Source organism: Muscardinus avellanarius, assembly GCF_963383645.1.
Source record: "Muscardinus avellanarius genome assembly, chromosome: 19".
Lineage (NCBI taxonomy): Eukaryota > Metazoa > Chordata > Mammalia > Rodentia > Gliridae > Muscardinus > Muscardinus avellanarius.
The window spans coordinates 46,231,998-46,250,698 of record NC_137805.1 but is presented as its reverse complement, the minus strand read 5'-3'; the positions used below and the strand labels follow the sequence as shown (position 1 = coordinate 46,250,698).

Sequence of the window (18,701 nt, the reverse complement as noted above, 5' to 3'; positions counted from 1 at the left end):
AAAACAAAACTTAAAACTACAGTGTAAGCCAGGCATGATGGCACAGTCCTGCAGTCTCAGTATTTGGGATAGGCTGAGACAGGACAATCACAGGTTCGAGGATAGCCTCAGCAAGTAGTGAGACTGAACAACTTAGTGAGACCCTGTTTCAAAATAAAAATAAAATCAGGCTGAGGGTGTAACTTGTAGATAGAATGCCCTCTGGGTTCCATCCCCAGTATCAATCAATCAGTAAATCAATAAAACCAGTATAAACCAGGTGTGGTGGCAAATGTTTGTGATCCTAGTACTTGGGAGGCTGAAAGAGGAGGATCGCAGGTTTGCAGCCAGCCGTAGCTACTTAGTGAGGCCCTGTTTCAAAATAAAGAATAAAAAAATAGGGCAGGGGGTGTAGCTTGGAGGTCGAAAGCCCCTGGGTTCCATCCCCAGACCCACCCCCCCAAAAAAAAAAAAATAGAATAAAAAATAGGCTGGGGGTGTAACTCAGAGGTAGAACGTCCCTGGGTTCAATCCCCAGTACCGCAAAACAAAAAAGCACTACAGTGTAGACAACTTTAATTTCAGTGCATACAGACCTGTCTGATTCTTTTAAACAGCTACCTAGTATTTCATTATATGTGTATATGCTGTAATTTATTTAAGCCATCCCTTATTCCTGGATAGTTGGGTTATCTCCAGTTTGTTGTTTAATTATAAACTGCTACAGGGAACAACTTTGGACATACATTTTTCACTCATTTGTAAATTTCTAGTACTGATTTTATAGGTGAGAGACGCATGAGGGTTCTAAGAAAAATTGATTACCGCTGGGTGTGGTGGTGCACGCTTGTAATCCCAGCATTCAGGAGGCTGAGACTGGAGGATCGCAGTTCATGGACAGCCTCAGCTATTTAGTGAGGCTCTTTGCAACTTAGTAAGACCTTGTTTCAAAATAAAGAATAAAAAATAGGGCTGGATAGCATGCCCAAAATAGGTGTAGCATGCCCCCTGGGTTTCATCCCCAGTACTGCCCCCCCCCAAATATATATGATGTATATATTTATATATAATGTATATATTTATATATAATAAAAAATACCTACTTCAAAAGATAATCATTGCTGGGCAAGGTTGGCACACACTTGTAATTCCAGTACTTAGGGAGGCTTAAGACAGGAGGATCTCAGGTTTGTAGCCAGCCTCAGCAACTTAGGCCCTCTGCAACTGAGTGAGACCCTGTTTCAAAATAAAGAATTAGCTGGGCATGGTGACCCACACTTGTAATCCCAACATTTGTGTGTGGGTCTGGGGATGGAACCCAGGGGCATTCAACCACTGAGCTACACCCCCTGCCCTATTTTTTTTTTTTTTAATTCTTCATTTTGAAACCGGGTCTCACTGAGTTGCAGAAGGTAATCCCAACTTTGAGATGTGGAGCCTGGAGGATCGTGGTTGGACAGCCTCAACTATATACATATATTTTGACTTTGGTAACAATATTGCAGACAGCTATATTCAAGAAAACATTATAGCCTTGTGTAGTGGTGCATGCCTGTAATCCCAGTATTTAGGAAGCTGAGACTGGAGAATCTCAGTTTCAGGGCTGTCCTCTACAACTTATCAAGGTCTCTTAGCACCTAGCGAGACCCTGTTTCAAAAATAAAAAATGCTGGTGCTTGCTGAGTGTAGTGGCACACGCCTGTAATCCAAGTACTTGGGAAGTTGAGACAGGAGGATCACAGGTTCGTGGCCATCCTCAGCAACTTAGTGAGGCCTTTCAAAACTTAGTCCCTGTTTCAAAATAAAGAATAAAATAGAGCTGGGAGTGTAGTGTGGCAGTAGAATGCCCCTGGGTTCCATTCCCAGCACCACAAAAAAGGGAAAAAAAAAGGCTGAGTGTGTAACTCAGAGTAGAATGCCCCTGGATTCAACCTCATGTACCAAAAAAGTTATTTTTACATTTGGATGTGTGAGGACCTCACCTTTTTTAAAAAACTTTATTTTGGCATCATTTCAGACTTCTATAAAAGTTACAAATATAGTACAGAGATTTCCCAATCATTACCTTCACCCAGATTTCCAAACTGTGAATGTTGTACCCACTTGCTCTCTCAGATTTAAAAGTATTTGAGGGTAACCTGTAGACATGCTGTTCCTTCATCCTTCACCTTCCACATGTGTTCCCCAACACAAAGATAACCTCTTACATAAGTACATTGTTAGTTACCCAGATCAGGATGTTTTCAATTGTTAGTACTAAAAACAAAAACCTCAGGAAGTTAACATCAGTACAATGTGTTTCTAATCATCAGCTCTTATTCAAAGTTTATCAGGTTTTCAGTAATATCCCTCCTAGGGGGGGGGATCATTTTTCTGGCCCAGGGTCTGATGCAAGATTACACTTTCCAAAATCTACTTTTTGTGCCTCTTTCAGCTCCTGAAATCTGGAACAGCAGTTCCTCCTGGTTTTGCTTTTTATGACCTTGACCCCAACCCCCTCTCTCCATGCTATTGAACCCAGGACCTCATGAAACAGGGGTGTTTCTTCTTTTATGGTTCTTGTCCAGTGGACTTTGCCTAATGAAGTCCAAGGACTAGTGAAGGGTATAGAAAGATGAAAGTTAGCCAGGCATGGTGGCACACACTTGTAATCCCAGGGGAGGCTGAGACAGGAGAATCATGGTTTGCAGTCAGCCTTAGCTATTTAGTGAGGCACTCTGCAATTTAGTGAGATCCTGTTTTAAACTAAAGAAAAAAAAAATTGGACTAGAGGTGTAGCTGGGAGGTAGAGTGCCCATGGGTTCAATCTCCAGTACTACCAAAAAAAAAAAAAAAAAAAAAAAAAAGCAAAAGTTTAAATCAGGGAAAAACAGAAGACAACGTAGCTCCTCCTTCCCAGTGGGGGAGTCCTGGAAATACAGTGACCTCAAAGCTCTTGGGAAGTGGGCTTTTAAACCTTCCTGAAGTTTCTATGTGTTCTTTTATGATTGGTCAGAATTGGATTTGGGGAATCAATGACTTGCACAATTTTGATCCTTATTTGAATGATTATCTGTTAGCTGGTCAGGGCCCTGATTCCCTGGTGCTCATCAGTCTCTCACCTTCCTGCTTACCTCCCCCAGCTTCACAGAGGGGGAGGATACAGGTGGCCGCTTTAATGTTCTCTGTTCCTTGGTCCTCTACCCTGCCTCATGTTTCCCCAACGATGATGTGACTCTGCTCTTTCAAGCTGGTAGGTGGTACTGTGAGAGTACTGCAGTGGAGAGCCTCAGGGTGGATGGTCTAGAGGACCATGGAAGAAGGGATTCTTCATATGCCATTTCGTTTTCATAATCATTTGGAGCTGAAGGGCTAGAGTCCGGTTATCTTGGCTCAAAGTCGTTCATGATAGTTCAGTGGGCATCTACATGAAAAACTGGTAAAATACTACATTATACAAGAACCCAGATATCTTGCCATATATATTTTTATAACCCTTTACCTTGGATAATCCACCTGTTAGCATTTTAAATTGGAGACCAGGTAGCGAACCCAATCACATAGACCATGAGCCAGTATATATAACATTGAGAAAAGTTTTTTGTAGCACAAAGCCTTTAAAAAAAAACAGGTTTTTTTATTTGTAGAATTTTGAAAAAGATTTAGATCCCCTAGGAGTTTACAGATATGGGGATCTCTACTTTTTACAGTGTCTGATGGTCCTGAATCTATAAAATATAAAGAATGACAGATTTAATTTTATAGCTTTTTTTTTTTTGAAGTAGGGGTGGGAATCAGAAGCATTCTACTTCTGAGTTACACCCCCAGTCCTTTTTTTTTTTTTTTTTTTTTGGTGGTACTGGGGTTCCTGGAAGCCCTACCTCTGGGCTACACTCCCAGACCTATTTTATAATTTTTTATTTGGAAACAGGGTCTCTTAAGCCAGCACAGCTGGCTTTGAACCTGTGCAATCCTCCTGTCTCCGCCTCCCAAGCACGGGGATTATAAGCATGGGCCACCACACCCGGCCCCAGTCCTATTTTTTATTCTTCATTTTGTGGTACTGGGGATGGAACCCTTCTCCGGGCTATACTCCCAGACCTGTTTTGTTTTGTTTTGTTTTGTTTTTTTAGTGGTACTAGGGGTGGAACCCAGGGGCTTTCTACCTCCTGGCTATACTCCCAGACCTATTTTATGTTTTATTTGAAAACAGGATCTCACCAAGTTTCTGAGAGCCTCACTAAGCAGCTGAGGCTGGCTTCGAACCTGTGCATTCCTCCTGTCTCAGGCTCCCAAGCTATGATTACAAGCATGTACTACCATGCCCAGCTTTCTAGTTCCTATTTTATTTATTACTTTATTTATTTATTTATTTATTTATTTATTTATTTATTGTAGTACTGGGCATGGGACTCAGGGGCATTCTACCTGTAAGCTATGCCCCCAGCCCTATTTTTTAATTCTTTATTTGAAACAGGGTCTCACTGAGTTGCAAAGAAGCTCACTGAGTAGCTGAGACTGTCCACGAACCCAGATCCTCCTGTCTTAGCCTCCCAAATGCTGGGATTACAAGCGTGCACCACCACGCCCGGCTTCCTATTTTATTGGAGGAAAAGGACCAAAATATTGGCCGATTTTCTTTAGCTCTTTATTTCCTTATTCCCCAAAAGGTCGGTTTCACCAATCCTTTTAAGGTGTCTTGCAGGTGACAGCTATTACCTCAAAACACCATTTGTGTGTTATACTTCTGTTAAACATTAAGAAACAATATAAGGCCGGGCGTGGTGGCGCACGCTTGTAATCCCCGCGCTTGGGAGGCAGAGACAGGAGGATGGCGCAGGTTCGAAGCCAGCCACGCGCGCTGGCTTAGGAGACCCTGTTTCCAAATAAAAAATGTAAAAATAGGTCTGGGAGTGTAGCCCGGAGGTAGAAGGGCTTCCAGGAACCCCAGTACCACCACCAAAAAAAAAAAAAAAGAAACAATATATACTTTTATAAGAAAAATGCAAAATGGAATTACCAGGGATAAAACAAAACTTGTTTCTATCTTTGCATAAAATTTTTTTTGTAAAATTTTACCAAAGACAGATTAATATCTTAAGAAAACCAAATTATTCTAAACTCAATGCATTTAATGTGACTTAGAAAACCCTTTAAACAGTTCCTTTTCATTTTAACCAACCAGTGTTATACCATGCAACATTTTTCATAAGTTTTACCCTTTACAAGTTATTTGTAACTTCCTTAAACCCTCTGTGACTTGGTTAACACTCCGATTTTTGTCCTCATTTTTTTTCCCTTTATGGAATAATTCAGCCATTTAGAGCAACAATCTTGCCATACAAAATTCTCTTTTACCTGAAAGCATTTTCTTTCTTTAAACTTTCATTTATTGTAATATCCCTTCATGCCAGCTGGGCGTGGTATAGTCCGGAGGTAGAAGGGTTCCATCCCCAGTACCACCAAAAAAAAAAAAATCCTTTTATTTTTTTATTTTTATTTTTCGTGGTCCTTTTATTTTTTATTTTTATTTTTATTTTATTTTATTTTTATCTTTTGTGGTCCTGGGGATGGAACCCAGGGGCATTCTATCTCTAAGCTACATGCCAAGCCTTATTTTTTATTTTTTATTTTGAAACAGGGTCTCACTAAGTTGCAAAAGGCCTCACTAAGTAGATGAGGCTGGCCTCGAAGTACGATCCTCCTGTCTCAGCCTCCTAAATGCTGAGATTACAAGCATGTACCACCACGCCTGGCTTCTCCTTTTATTAATTGGGTTTTCTTTTGCCTTTTTGGGCTCTGGTGGTATGATGAATATTTATTTGTCAATGTGACCAGAAGGGCTTTATCTGATTTACCTTGCTGGCATTGCTTTGGATTACACTATATATATATATATATATTTGAAAGTAAATAGTAAATGTTATACATTTAATCTGTATTTGGTGCCCTCTCCCCCCCTCATTTTCCCTTACCCCCTCCCAACAATTAATACCCAGGCTAACCTTGCTATATTCATACTTTTACACCTATTTGGAAGTAGCCCAAAATCAATCAAGTTCAGCCTCCTTCTCTTAGCTTTCCATTCAAACTTTGCTGAGATTTCCCTTCCATTATCTGGATTTCCCTCTGGTATCCCCAGTGCTCACTCGTTTGGGCATATTAGAGGAAACATATGTCCCTTCTCTTTCTGTGTTTGGCTGTTTGGATTACACTTTAATTAGATCCTTTACTTTTCTCCTGCAAAATAGATCCAGCTGTAAGATATTGTCATTGTTTATATTTCCTTCTGGTGACCATCTGCTGCCTCCTAATTTATACTACCAAACTCAGGTACAGAAAAGACTAGGTATTAAACAGGGTACTGAAATGCTTGGCAGATTAACCATTTCCTATCTGAGAGACAGAGGAGAAATAAGTGTCCTTTTAGTTCTCTCAGGATGCAGTTGTTCCCAGAGCCTCCCTGGTACTCGTTTCATGCCTGGCCACATACGGGGTGCGTCTACTGGACTTACCTATGCTTACCAGCATGACGAAGAGCTGGCCTCTGGGTTCACTCACCAAATACGAATGTATGTGATGCGTCTGTGGGGGTCAGCGAGACATCGACCAGCACCCTGGTGACCGAGGGCCTGACTGTGCCATGGTAGCTGAAATGCATTCTGCTGCCTATGACTTTCTTTGTTGCCAAAAAGAATGTATGTAGTCCAGGTTTAGTTTTCCTAGGATGATGGTCAGTAAGGGAATGAGCTTGGACTGTTCAGCATCTGGACCGATGAAGTTTGTCCTTTCTCTTTAGAGGGTTTGAAATGTTTCATGCAGCTCTCTCAGCTAAGATTGTTAGGGAGTGTTATATCAGTCTAATCATTATTTCCAAATTTTTAGAGTGCTAAGGAAAAGTAATATATAGTTGCTTCTATCAAAGCAATATTTATAAAATTGCACATTGACCTGAGCTCTGATTTTCAGCAACTTTTGTTGTCTTTCAGTAGAGACCCCCAAACAAAGACATTTTACAATATTGTTTTTCCGTAAGCTGATAACTTAGAAGCCCCTCCCTTTTATTTTGATACCGGGAATGGAACCCAGGGGCATTCTACCTCTGAGCTACACCCCCAGCCCACTTTTATTTTTATTTTGAAACAGGGTCTCACTAGGTTGCTGGGATTCTCACTATTTGCTGATGCTGTCCTTGAACCTGCAGTCCTTGTGTCTCAGCCTCTCAAGTACTGGGATTACAAGCCACCACATCTGGCACTTCTTTTAAAATTTTGTGAGTACTCACTTATTAACATTGCTAATTTGTGCTACCATAGAGACAGATACATTACACATAGAGCACAACAAACAATATCAACAGGTAACGGACTGAAGAGTTACAGGTATTTATTGTCCAGAATGAAGCTAGATCTAGAGTGTTCAGAAACCAAGACATTCTGACGGATTTTATTGTATGACTCAGACATGGGAAAACCTGTAAGGTGGCAGTGTTTGACTAGTCTGCTGGTCATGGGTGGCACTGAATCATTTATTCAGGTGGGCACTTTGTCTCTCCATGGCAGGCAAATAAACCAATTGCCCCCACTATTTATTAAAAAAAAAAGTCAAAACAGAAAATATATACGTGCAAACCCGGGTGAATTTGTAAATATCCATGAGCTCAAAAAAAAAAAAAAAAGAAGCAGCCACAGTTCCTGTAGCAGAGATCTATATTATGCTGTAGATGCTTGCTTAAGAAAACTCTTGTTTTTCTTTTTTTCTTTTCTTCTTCTTGCCATAGAGGGGTTAGAATGCAGAGCCCTAGAATCTTAGAATTGGCTTTTAGAGTATAAGAGAGCAAACCACATTTGAAAATAGAATTAACTTACAGCCTTTTACAAGAAACATTAAACTTAAGCATTTATCCACCCAGAGCAGAAGTTCTTTGTGAGGCAAGGTCTAGGTGTGAAATGCTATCAGTCATCAGCCACCATGGAAGGGGCCGCTTACCCTCCCTGAGGCAGCCTGTCGATGGGCTCAGAGGAGTGGCTTTCAAGTAGATACCTCTCTTCTCAGGCATATTAAGTTTGTGGTGGTAGAGAGCTTTTCTTTGTTCTCTCTCCTACTATACCATGTAAAATGGAGGTTTAAAATCCCCCTGCTTGCCCCCAGCCAGAAACTGGTCATAGTAGCTCTCCCAAATTTTTAGTGTACCAAGCAGCTCACTTCTGGCTAGCTTCTCTAAACAGGGTAACCTGAGCTTAGGGAGCATGCTGCTGCAGCCATCCATTCTTCTGCAAAGTTAGCTAGAAGTGGCTTTCTGAAGCCAGGACCGAAGATCAGTAGTGACCCACATTCTACCTCCTTGCTTGGCTGCATCTGCACAGCCACAAACACTCCTGTGTTTCTCACGGGACTGTGGACTGCCGGGTTGAATTCTTGCATGCTTGTGCGTGTGTGTGCGCGCCGCAGCTCTAGGTCCACAGTAGCCCTGACTTTTTGGGTTTTCTCCTCTGTTTATCTGCTTCCCCGCCACCTGCTGTCACTTGCTGGTTCTTATTTTAAGAGGCACAGCACAGATTAAGTCTAAATGTGAGCCACATGGGATTAAACTGCCTGATCTAAGCCTGTGAGAACACGTGGCAGAAACCAGCGGAAAGTCTTTTCCTTTTCACTTACCCTTCCATCCTTCCCAGCCAATGCACTGAGACTGATACGGAGGTGTTTCCTCTTTTAGGGTTCTTGTCCAGTGGATTTTGATGAATTAAGTCCAAGGAATAAAAAAGTATAGAAATACGAAAGTTATTCTAAAGCCAGATGTGCTGGCTCATGCTTGTAATACCTGCACTTGGAAGGCTGAGACGATGATCGCACAGGTTCAAAGCCAGCCTCAGCTACTTAGTGAGGCTCTCAGCAACTAAGTGAGACCCTGTTTCCAAATAAAGTATAAAATAGGTCTGGGAGTATAGCCCAGAGGTGGAAAAGTCCCTGGGTTCCACCCCAGTACCACACATACACACACACAAAGTTATTCTAAGGGAAGGAGAGAAGACAAAGCAGCCCCTCCCCCCAGAGAGGGAGGTTTTGGAAAGAGAGCAACCACAAAGCCCTTTGGGAGTGGGCTTTTAAACCTTCCTGAGGTTTTCTATCTGTTCTTTTACAATTGGTCAGAATCGGGTTTGGGGAACCAATGACTTTTGCACAATTCTGAGCCTTAATTTGAATGATTAACAGGGTCGCCAGGGCCCTGTTTCCTGGAGCCCATTAGCCTCTCACCTTCCTGCTCCCCCAGCCCCATAGAAGCGGGGATACAGATGGCTACTTACATGTTTCCTTTCCCAGGTCCTCTGCCTGCCCTTCACCTCCCAAGTGATCACTCTGCCACTGAGCTACACCCCAGACTGACTTTAATGATCTGTGTGTGTGGTTCTGGGGGTTGAACTTAGGGGCATTCTACCCCTGAGCTGTAACCTCAGCCCTTTTTTGTCTTTTTTGGAAGCAGGATCACTGAGCGTTTTTCACTACTTTGCTGAGGTTGGCCTCAAACCTGTGATCCTCCTTTCTAAACCTCCAAAATACTGGGATTACAGGCATGCGCCACCATGCCCACCTTTTTCTCCTTAATTGCGGTGCTGGGCCAGGATGGAACCCAGGGCCTCATGCATGCCAGGCAAGCACCCTGTCACTGAGCTACACCCTCACTGAGCTCCATCTCAAGCCCTGATCTGTGGAGACTAGCAGGAGGCTGTTGGCATGTCTAAGCAAGATGACGGCAGCTTCGGTAAGGGGGGAGTGGTGGTAATGAGAAGAGTGGGAAGATGAGAATGAGCTAAACACAGGTTTTGCCTCCTGAACCTGTCCCTGGGGCAGCAGGGACTGGACTCTGACTCTCCTCTATCACCTTTTGGCTCCTTCCCACTTAGGTGTGTCAAGTGTGTCAACAAATACTCCACTCCTGAGGCTTTGGAGCACCATCTGCAGACAGCCACCCACAACTTCCCCTGCCCGCACTGCCAGAAGGTGAGTGCCGTCGTAAGCCAGGTGACAAGGGGGCGAGGAGCACTCGCCCGTTCCTACAAGCCGAGGGGGCTGGGTGCTGCTGAGCATCTGAACCGTGGCCTCCAGCTTCCCGGTGCATGATCCCATTGACTACGATTGGTTCGCCTTTCGTTGCCTCTGGAAGCCCTCCCCAAGCCTGTTCCTAATGTCATCAGATATCCGGGAAGTAGCTGGGTGGTGCTGCTTGCCTGTAATTTCAGCACTTGGAAGGCTGAGACAGGAGGATCACAGGTTCATGGTTAGTGAAACTCTCAGCTTCTAGTAAGCCCCTGTTTTAAATAAATAAATAAATAAATAAAGCCAGGCCTAGTGGTGCATGCTTACAATCCCAGTATTTGGGAGGCTGAGACGAAAGGATTGTAGGTTTGAGACCCGTCTCAGCAATTTAGTGAGGCCAACCACAACTTAATGAGCCCCTGTTTCAAAGAAAGACCTAAAACATATGGCTGGGAGTATAGCTCAGAGGCACAATGCCCCTGGGTTCAATCCTTGTTACCACAAAATTCTTTTGTGTGTGGTACTAGAGGTGGAACCCAGGGGCCTTCTATTTCCAGGCTATACTCCCACACCTATATTATATTTTATTTGCAAACAGGTTCTTACTAAGTTGCTGAGGCTGGCTTCGAACCTGTATGATCCTCCTGTCTCAGCCTCCCAAGTACTGGGATTACAAGCCTGCACCACCACACCCAGCCTACCACATAATTTAAATAAATAAATAAATAAATAAATAAATAAATAAATAAAGCCAGGTGTGTTGGTGCATGCTTGTAATCCCAGCATTTGGGAGGCTGAGATAGGAGGATTGCAGTTTGAGGAATGCTTCAGCTACTTAGTGAGGCCCTTTGCAATTCTGTGAGACCATTTCAAAAAAAAAGAATAAAAAATAGGGCTGGGGGTGTAGCTTGGAGGTAGAATGCTCCTGGGTTCCATCCCCAGTACTGAAAAAAAAAAAAGGAAGGAAGGAAGAAAGGAAAGAAGGGAGAAAAGGAGAGAGAGAGAGAAAGAAAAATAAAGAAAAGAAAAATTAAGCCGGGTGTGGTAATCCCAGCATTTGGGATCCTGAGGATCATGGTTTGAGGACAGCCTCAGCTGCTTAGTGAGGCTCTTTGCAACTCAGTGAGACCCTGTCTCAAAAAATAAAGAATAAAAAATAGGGCTGGGGGTGTAACTTGGAGGCTGAATGCCCCTGGGTTCTATCCCCAGTACTACAAAAAGGAAAAGAAAAAGGAAAAATATATGTATATTTACATATTATATATAAATAATAGGGAAGTTTCCAGTTTTCACTGTCTCAAGGCATTATTATTATTATTATTATTATTATTATTATTATTATTTGTGGGGGGGTACTGGGGATGGAACCCAGGGGCTTTTTAACCTCTGGGGTACACTCCCAGACCTACTTTTATGTTTTATTGGAAACAGAACAGGGTCTCACTAAGTTGCTAAAAACCTCAGTAAGTAGCTGAGGCTAGCTTTGAACCTGTGTGATCCTCCTGTCTCAGCCTCCCAAGTACTGGGATTACAAGTGTGCGCCACCATGCCCAGCTATTATTAGTTTTTAATTGTATGAGGGTGATTGAACCCTGGGGCATTCTACCTCTGAGCTACACTCCAACCCTATTTTATTTTTATTCTTGTTTTGTGTGTGTGGTACTGGGGATTGAACCCAGAAGCATTCTATATCCCAGCTACACCCTCAGCCCTATTTTTATTATTTTTTCTTTCTTTCTTTTTTTGTGGTACTGGGGGTGGAACTCGGGTTTTTCTACCTCCGGGTTATACTCTCAGACCTATTTTATACTTTATTTGGAAAAAGGGTCTCACTAAGTTGCTGAGAGCCTCACTCAGTACCTGGGGCTGGCTTCGAACCTGTGCGACCCTTCTGTCTCAGCCTCCCAAACTCTGGGATTACAAGCATGGGCCACCACGCCTGGTTTATTCTTTATTTTGAAACAGTGTCTCACTATGTTGAGGAGGGCCTCACTAAGTAGCTGAGACTGGTGGAGAACCTGTAATCCTCTTGTCTCAGCCTTCCAAGTACTGGGATTACAAGTGTGTGCCACCACACCTGGCTTATTTTTTATTTGGAAACAGGGTCTCAGTAAATTGCAGAGGGCCTTGACAAGTTACTGCGGCTGGCCTTGTAACTGCAATCTTCCTATCTTGGCCTCCCAAATTCTGGGATTATAAATGTATGCCACCATGCCCATCTTGTCTACCTGTTCATTTCTTTAGTTATTTCTTCATTTGTCAGTCACTTGGGTCAGGCCCTGTGCTGGGGAACGGAAGTCCCCCTCTGCCCTCTTAGAGTTGCCATATAAGCGAAGAGTTGTATATCAGTGGGTTAGATGCTAACTTCAGGATGTGAGTGATTATTCAAAGGCAGGATCTGCTTTGCCTCTTTTGTACCTGGGAGTCAGGGAGTCAGAGGCAGTGACGGTGGCGTTCAGTCCTGAAGGATGAGCAGGAGCTTGTGAGACTAGGAGAAAGGGCCTGGGGTGGCAAGGACCGCCAGGTGGAAGCTCAGGGTGGGTATGTTTTGGCTTGTCTCGTGTTGAGCGGGGAAGCCACCAGGTTCTGAGGGCTGGGTCTGACTCGTGGGCCTTAGCTCCTGGCAGGCCTGAATCATGAGGGGCCTGTGGGCTCAGAAGGAGGCAGGGGAAGGGGCAGGCTAGGCGACCTGAAGCCGAGCCCTCTTTCCCTCCAGGTGTTCCCTTGTGAGCGCTATCTGCGGCGTCACCTGCCCACCCACGGCGGCGGGGGCAGGTTTAAGTGCCAGGTGTGCAAGAAGTTCTTCCGGCGGGAGCACTACCTCAAACTGCACGCCCACATCCACTCAGGTGGGCACCCTGCCCGGCACCTGCCCGGCCTCTCCACCACCTCCTCTCGCCTCCTGCTCTGTCCCTCCGCCCACCCCTTCTGGCTCCTCTCGCCATCTCCCTCTTGCTCTCTGTCCTTCCTTCCCATCCCTATCCCCATCTCCTACCTTCTTCCCTGTCCCCTTTCTGCCCCTCTCCCTTCTCCCTCTGTATCTCATGCCTATCATCCTTCTTCCTATCTCCTTATTGTCCCCTACCACCTGACCACACTCATAAACAATGGTTCAGAGTCTCACTTAATAGCTGAGGCTGTCCTAGAACTTGCGATCTTCCTGTCTCAGCCTCCCAGGTATTGGGATTATAGGCAGGCAGGTACCACCATTCCCAGCGGCATTTGTCTTTTTTTTTTTTTTTGGTACCAGGGATATTCTACCGCTGAGCTACATCACCAGCCCTATGTTTTATTCTTTTTTAGTTTTTAAACAGGGCATCACTAAGTTGTGGAGGGCCTAAGTGCCTCCCAAGTACTGGAATTACAAGTATGTGCCACCATGCCTGGCTCTACTTTGTTATTTTTAGAGGAGGAACAGAGAGAAAGCCGGGCGTGGTGGCGCACACTTGTAATTCCCACGCTTGGGAGGCGGAGACAGGAGGATCACGCAGGTTCGAAGCCAGCCGCGCTGGCTTAAGAGACCCTGTTTCCAAATAAAAATAATATAAAATAGGTCTGGGAGTGTAGCCTAGAAGTAGAAGGGCTTCCAAAAACCCCAGTACCACAAAAGAAAAGAAAAGAAAAAAACAGAGAGAAAATAATGACAGTAAATCATCTACTGGGAATAGCCCTTTTTAAAAGGCAGGTTGTGACCCCACAGGATCCTTGTAGACATCTTCCTTGATGTCCCGAGGCCTTCTTAGGTGACCCCAGTAGCTGTAAGATGAGAGCTGTCTCCTCACCCCCAGGATGTTCTTAGCAGCAGGAAGATGCAGGCAGCTCAGAGGGCTCTGGATCCCAGTGCTGGGCTGGAATTTTACTGACCCAGCTGCAATGCAGAGCATGGGGAAGGTGCCTTACCTCTGACCTGTCTGTCTTCCCATCTGTTAGGGTAACAGAAGCTCTCTCCTCATGGTTCCTTGCAAGGCTCTGGTTAGATAGAGTGTGATTTTCCTAACCCATGGTGGGCCTGGTCCCTGCAATGCTATGCCCATCTACCCAGCTCTGTAGGCCCTTAGATTCATGCTGGCCCTCCTCTCCTCTGAGGCCCTTGGCCAGCGCTGCCAGTCCACTCCTGACCTGTTCTTCACTGAGATCCTCAGTCAGATCTTGCTGCCCTCTGCTCAGACCCACTGCTGCTGTCTTCTCACCTGGCTCATGAAAAAAGCCAAAGTCCTAAAGCTGGGCATGGTTGTGCACACCTATAATCCTAGTACTTGGGAGGCCAAAAGAGGATTGCAGGATTGAGGACAGTTTCAGCAAGTAGTGAAACTCAGCAACCTAGCGAGACCCTGTTTAAAAATAAAAATAAAGCTAGGCATGGTGGTGCATGCTTATAATCCCCGCGCTTGGGAGGCAGAGACAGGAGGATCGCGCAGGTTCGAAGCCAGCCACACTGGCTTAGGAGACCCTGTTTCCAAAAAAAATAAAAAAGTATAAAATAGGTCTGGGAGTGTAGCCTGGAGGCAGAAGGGCTTCCAGGAACCACAGTACCACCAAAAATAAATAAATAAATAAATAAATAAATAAATAAATAAAGTAGGGCTGGGGGTGTAGTTCAGAGGTAGAATGCCCCTATACCACCAAAATAAAAAAAGCCAGGCATGGTGGCGCACACTTGTAATCCCAGCATTTGGGAGGCTGAGACAGGAGGATCGCAGTTTGAGGACAGCCTTTGCAACTCAGTGAGGCCCTGTTTCAAAATAAAGAATAAAAAATAGGGCTAAGGGTGTAGCTCGGAGGTAGAATGTCCCTGGGTTCCATCCCCAGTACCATAAAAAAAAAAAAAAAAAAATGCCCAAGTCCTCTCCGTGGCCTTCAGGCCCACTCAGCCAGGCTGGCTGGGACCTTGCCTTCGCACTGGCCCTCACCTGCCTCACTCCCCACATGCTCTGCTCCTCCACACTGGCCTCCCCATTGTTCCTAGGGTGTCCTCCTTTCTCTTCTCTGGGATCCCCACTCAGATTTCCACAAGGCCTGCTCCGAGCTACCTCGAGTTCCTCCCCATCAGAGAGACCACTTTCCACCCATCTACAATAGCTCCTCAGGTCCAGGAGAGGGTACCCATAGTCAGAGCCACGGGGAGGCAGAGGCAGGAGGATTGCTTGAGTCCAGGGGTTGGAGGTCAGTCTGGATAACACAGTGAGACCCCCACCTCTGATCAAAAATTTAAAAAAAACTCTTCCCTGGCAAAACAAAATCAGGAGGAACAAGAGGCTGTTTTTTCCCCAGGCCGTTGGCCAGGGCTGCCAGTGTTTCTTCTGTTGTCCCAAAGGCCCAGTGGGGACCCCAAATTTAGACTCCTTTTTTTGTGGTGCTGGTGATTAAACCCAGGGGCATCCTACCTCTGAGCTACACCCCAGACTGATTTTATTATTTATTTGGAAACGGAGCCTCAGTAAATTACTGAGAGCCTTGCTATGTTGCTGAGACTGGCTTCAAACCTGCAATCTCCTGTCTCAGCTTCCCAGGTACTGGAGTCACAGGTGTGTACCACCATGCCCAGCCGGACTCCTCCTCATGGGACTCTCCTTCTCCCTTCTGTCTCCTGCAGGCGAGAAGCCCTACAAATGCTCTGTGTGCGAGTCTGCGTTCAATCGCAAGGACAAACTGAAGAGACACATGCTGATCCACGAGCCCTTCAAGAAATACAAATGTCCCTTCTCGTGAGTACAGACTGCCATGGTGGGGGTAGGGTGCACATTCCCCCCCAGGGAGGGCTAGACAGAAGGATGTCAGGCCTTGAGGACAAAGGCCTCGCTCCTTTCTCCTCTTCTAGCTCTGCCTGCCTCACTCCGTACCCTGCCCCCTCGCTCTGCCCTTAAGTGTCAAGGGTGTCCCGCATACTTAGGACTAATGGAGGGACCGGCAACAGGCTCCCCAGCTTGCAGACCCCCTGACTGGTGCCTTTGGGTTCCAGGACACACACAGGCTGCAGTAAGGAGTTCAACCGGCCAGACAAGCTGAAGGCTCACATCCTCTCCCATTCCGGTAAGTGGCTCAGGGCCCACCTGGAGGCTCTGGCTCAGCCCATATTCCCTGTGACGGATCCTCCAGGAAGAGAAAGGCAGACACCATCCTTTGAGGCTTACTGTCTGTGTGTCACAGACTTCCTGGTCTGTGTGTCAGACTTCCATTCATGTGGGCCAGAAGCCAGGCTATGTTCAGGACTTCAGGACCTTAGGATATATAGAAATGAATCAAACATGGGCCTCTGTCCAAGGGGAGGCAACCTGAGAAGAGACAACCAAATCCAAGCAGTACTCTATGAAAGAGGCGCGGCCAGGTGTGACCAGGATGCGGCTGGGAGTTTTCTGGTAGGGCAGGGCTCCAAATCATCCCTTGGTTCCCAGGGGCCCCCGAGCAGCCTGGCTGGAGTCCCCTACTTGGTCTTGAACAGGGTTTCAGCCCTTGCATCATTGGCATTTGGGGCTGGATAAGTCACTGTTGGGGGGCAATCCTTACCCTGCTTGGTATTTAGCAGTATCCCCGCTTCTACCCACTGGTGTCAGCAACAGCCACACACGCGCAGTGTGACAACCAGAAAAGTCTCCAGCCATTGCCAAGAGTCCCCTGGGTGTGGTGTGGCCCAACTTAAAACCCTGGTTTATAGACAGGACTCTCACCCAGATGCCCAGAGGCTGGTGGGACCAAGGCTGTGAGAATGGGGCCTGGTCCGGGTACGTGTGGGCTGGAGTAGACTCAGGTGAGGTGCAGGCACCAGCAAGTCACATAACTGGGTCAGGGTGGGTGGTGTCAGCCAGGGGGTATGCTGGGTACAGCAGGCACCTTGCCCCTTTGCATTTAGTGGGGAAGACCAAAAATAAACAGTGATCAAACAAATACAACAGCAAAATGCACTGAGGGCGGGGATGGGGGGCAGAAGAGGAAGGGTGGGGTGTCCGGGAGTCCTGAGGGATGAAGGGGGGGAGGGCTTTCTCATACACCCAGTGCAAGCGCCAGTGTGCATGAGACAAGGAGAGGTGGGTAGGAGGCCTGAGTTAGGGGTCAGGTTGTGGGGGAAGAAGGGACCAACTGGTGAGGGGTGCTCAGCCAGCAGCTTTGCAGGAAACTGGAGAAGCAGTGGGAGGTTTGGAGCCGGGAAAGCCAAGCTTCTTTATCTCTAGCTGCCTATGGGAAATGCCCCAGGGGCGCAGGTGAGGCTGCAGAGCCAGGACGCTGCCTCTGGGCATCTGGGTGAGCGGTGACAGTGCCCTTGGAAGTTCTCCAGGGCTTAAGGACTGAGCTGGCTGACCACGGCAGAGCAAAGGGCCAGTCCAAAGGCCCAGGGGCAGGTGCTGCTCAGTCAGCGGGCCGGGAGAGTAGCTGGCAGGACCAGTGTCCTGAGAGGTGGGAGGTGAGCGTGGAGGGAGCGCCCAGGCGGGCGGGGCAGGAGACCGTCTCTCACTGACTTTCCCGCTCCCAGGCTTGAAGCTCCACAAATGTGGCCTGTGCAGCAAGTCCTTCAGCCGCCGCGCGCACCTGGCGGAGCACCAGCGTGCACACACCGGCAACTACAAGTTCCGCTGTACGGGCTGTGCCAAGGGCTTCTCCCGCCACAAATATCTGAAGGATCACCGCTGCCGCCTCGGCCCCCAAAAGGACAAGGACCTGCAGACCCGACGTCTTTCCCGAAGGAAGGCAGCCCCTCGCAGCAGTGGCAGCAGTGGCGGACACAAGGCCGTGACCCCCTTGCCAGACCCACTGGGGCTGGCGGAGCTGAAGGACCCAGGGGTGGGGCCGGAGCCGGAGGCTGCCCCAGGGAAGCCTTCCTTCCCCGAACAGGACGCAGTGCTCTCCATCGTGGTGGGGGGCTCTGTGGGTGGGGACCCTGAGCTGGTGGTGCCTGGCCATGCCGAGGGGCTGAGCTCCAACCTGGCGCTGGCAGAGCTGCAGGCTGGGGCCGAGGGCCCGTGTGCCATGCTTGCAGTGCCCGTCTACATCCAGGCCTCCGAGTGATGGTCCTATCTCTCCCAAGGGCTCACGTTTGGGTCTAAAGATCCTTGCCAGGGGGAGCTGTCCATGGCAGAAGTCCTCCTGGCATGTTATTTATAAACCCTGGCCCATGGCTGTGCTCCTGCATTTTCCACTCTGCTGGAAAGCCCTGCAGCATTCTGGGCTGGGGTCTGCCTCAGGCCTCTGTGCAGGGGGCAAGAAATAAGCCCGGGCCTGGGCAGCCCAGGGTCTGGCTGTGGTTGGACCACACGAGAGAGGATGGGTGATTCCATCTACTGGTTCTCCACACTGCCTGGAATGGCATCTAGTCCCACAGCTCTTCAGAAGGCTGAATGAGGTCAGAGTCCTTATCTCTTTGACCTTTGCCCTTATAGATTTTCACAGCATCCCCAGAAAGCTGTGTGAGGCAGGCCTTTGGGAGGCAAGTATGGTGGTTAGAGCACAGCGCTGAGCAAGTCTGGCTTCAGATCCAAGAGTTGCCACCCTCTTGCTGTGTGACCTGGACAAGTCACTTCACCTCCTGAGCCCCATGTCCTCATCTGTACAGTGACATTTATGATAGTACTACCTTCTAGGTTGTCTCGGGGATTCAGTATGGTGAAATGTGCAAAGGGCTCAGCATGGTGCCTGGTACTTTTATCATGTGTCCAAATGGCTCAGGGATGAGCAGTGGCATTTTCTTTCCTAGCCCCTAGGTGGCAGCACCTCCCTTC

The 18,701-nt window shown here is 47.0% G+C and overlaps 1 protein-coding gene across 3 annotated transcripts in view; it reads left to right on the top strand.

Moving 5' to 3' along the window:
* The window catches only part of ZNF341 (zinc finger protein 341), a gene marked incomplete at both ends in the record, with an annotated part of 52,494 nt that extends 34,503 nt beyond the window's left edge, over window positions 1-17,991 (top strand). For all 3 annotated transcript variants that reach the window (XM_080716706.1, XM_080716704.1, XM_080716705.1), the window contains 5 exons: window positions 9,861-9,957; window positions 12,710-12,842; window positions 15,587-15,698; window positions 15,953-16,023; window positions 17,459-17,991. In XM_080716706.1, coding sequence (XP_080572832.1) covers window positions 9,861-9,957; window positions 12,710-12,842; window positions 15,587-15,698; window positions 15,953-16,023; window positions 17,459-17,991 — 946 coding nt within the window. The remainder of the gene's footprint in view (window positions 1-9,860; window positions 9,958-12,709; window positions 12,843-15,586; window positions 15,699-15,952; window positions 16,024-17,458) is intronic.
* Window positions 17,992-18,701: the final 710 nt, after the last annotated feature.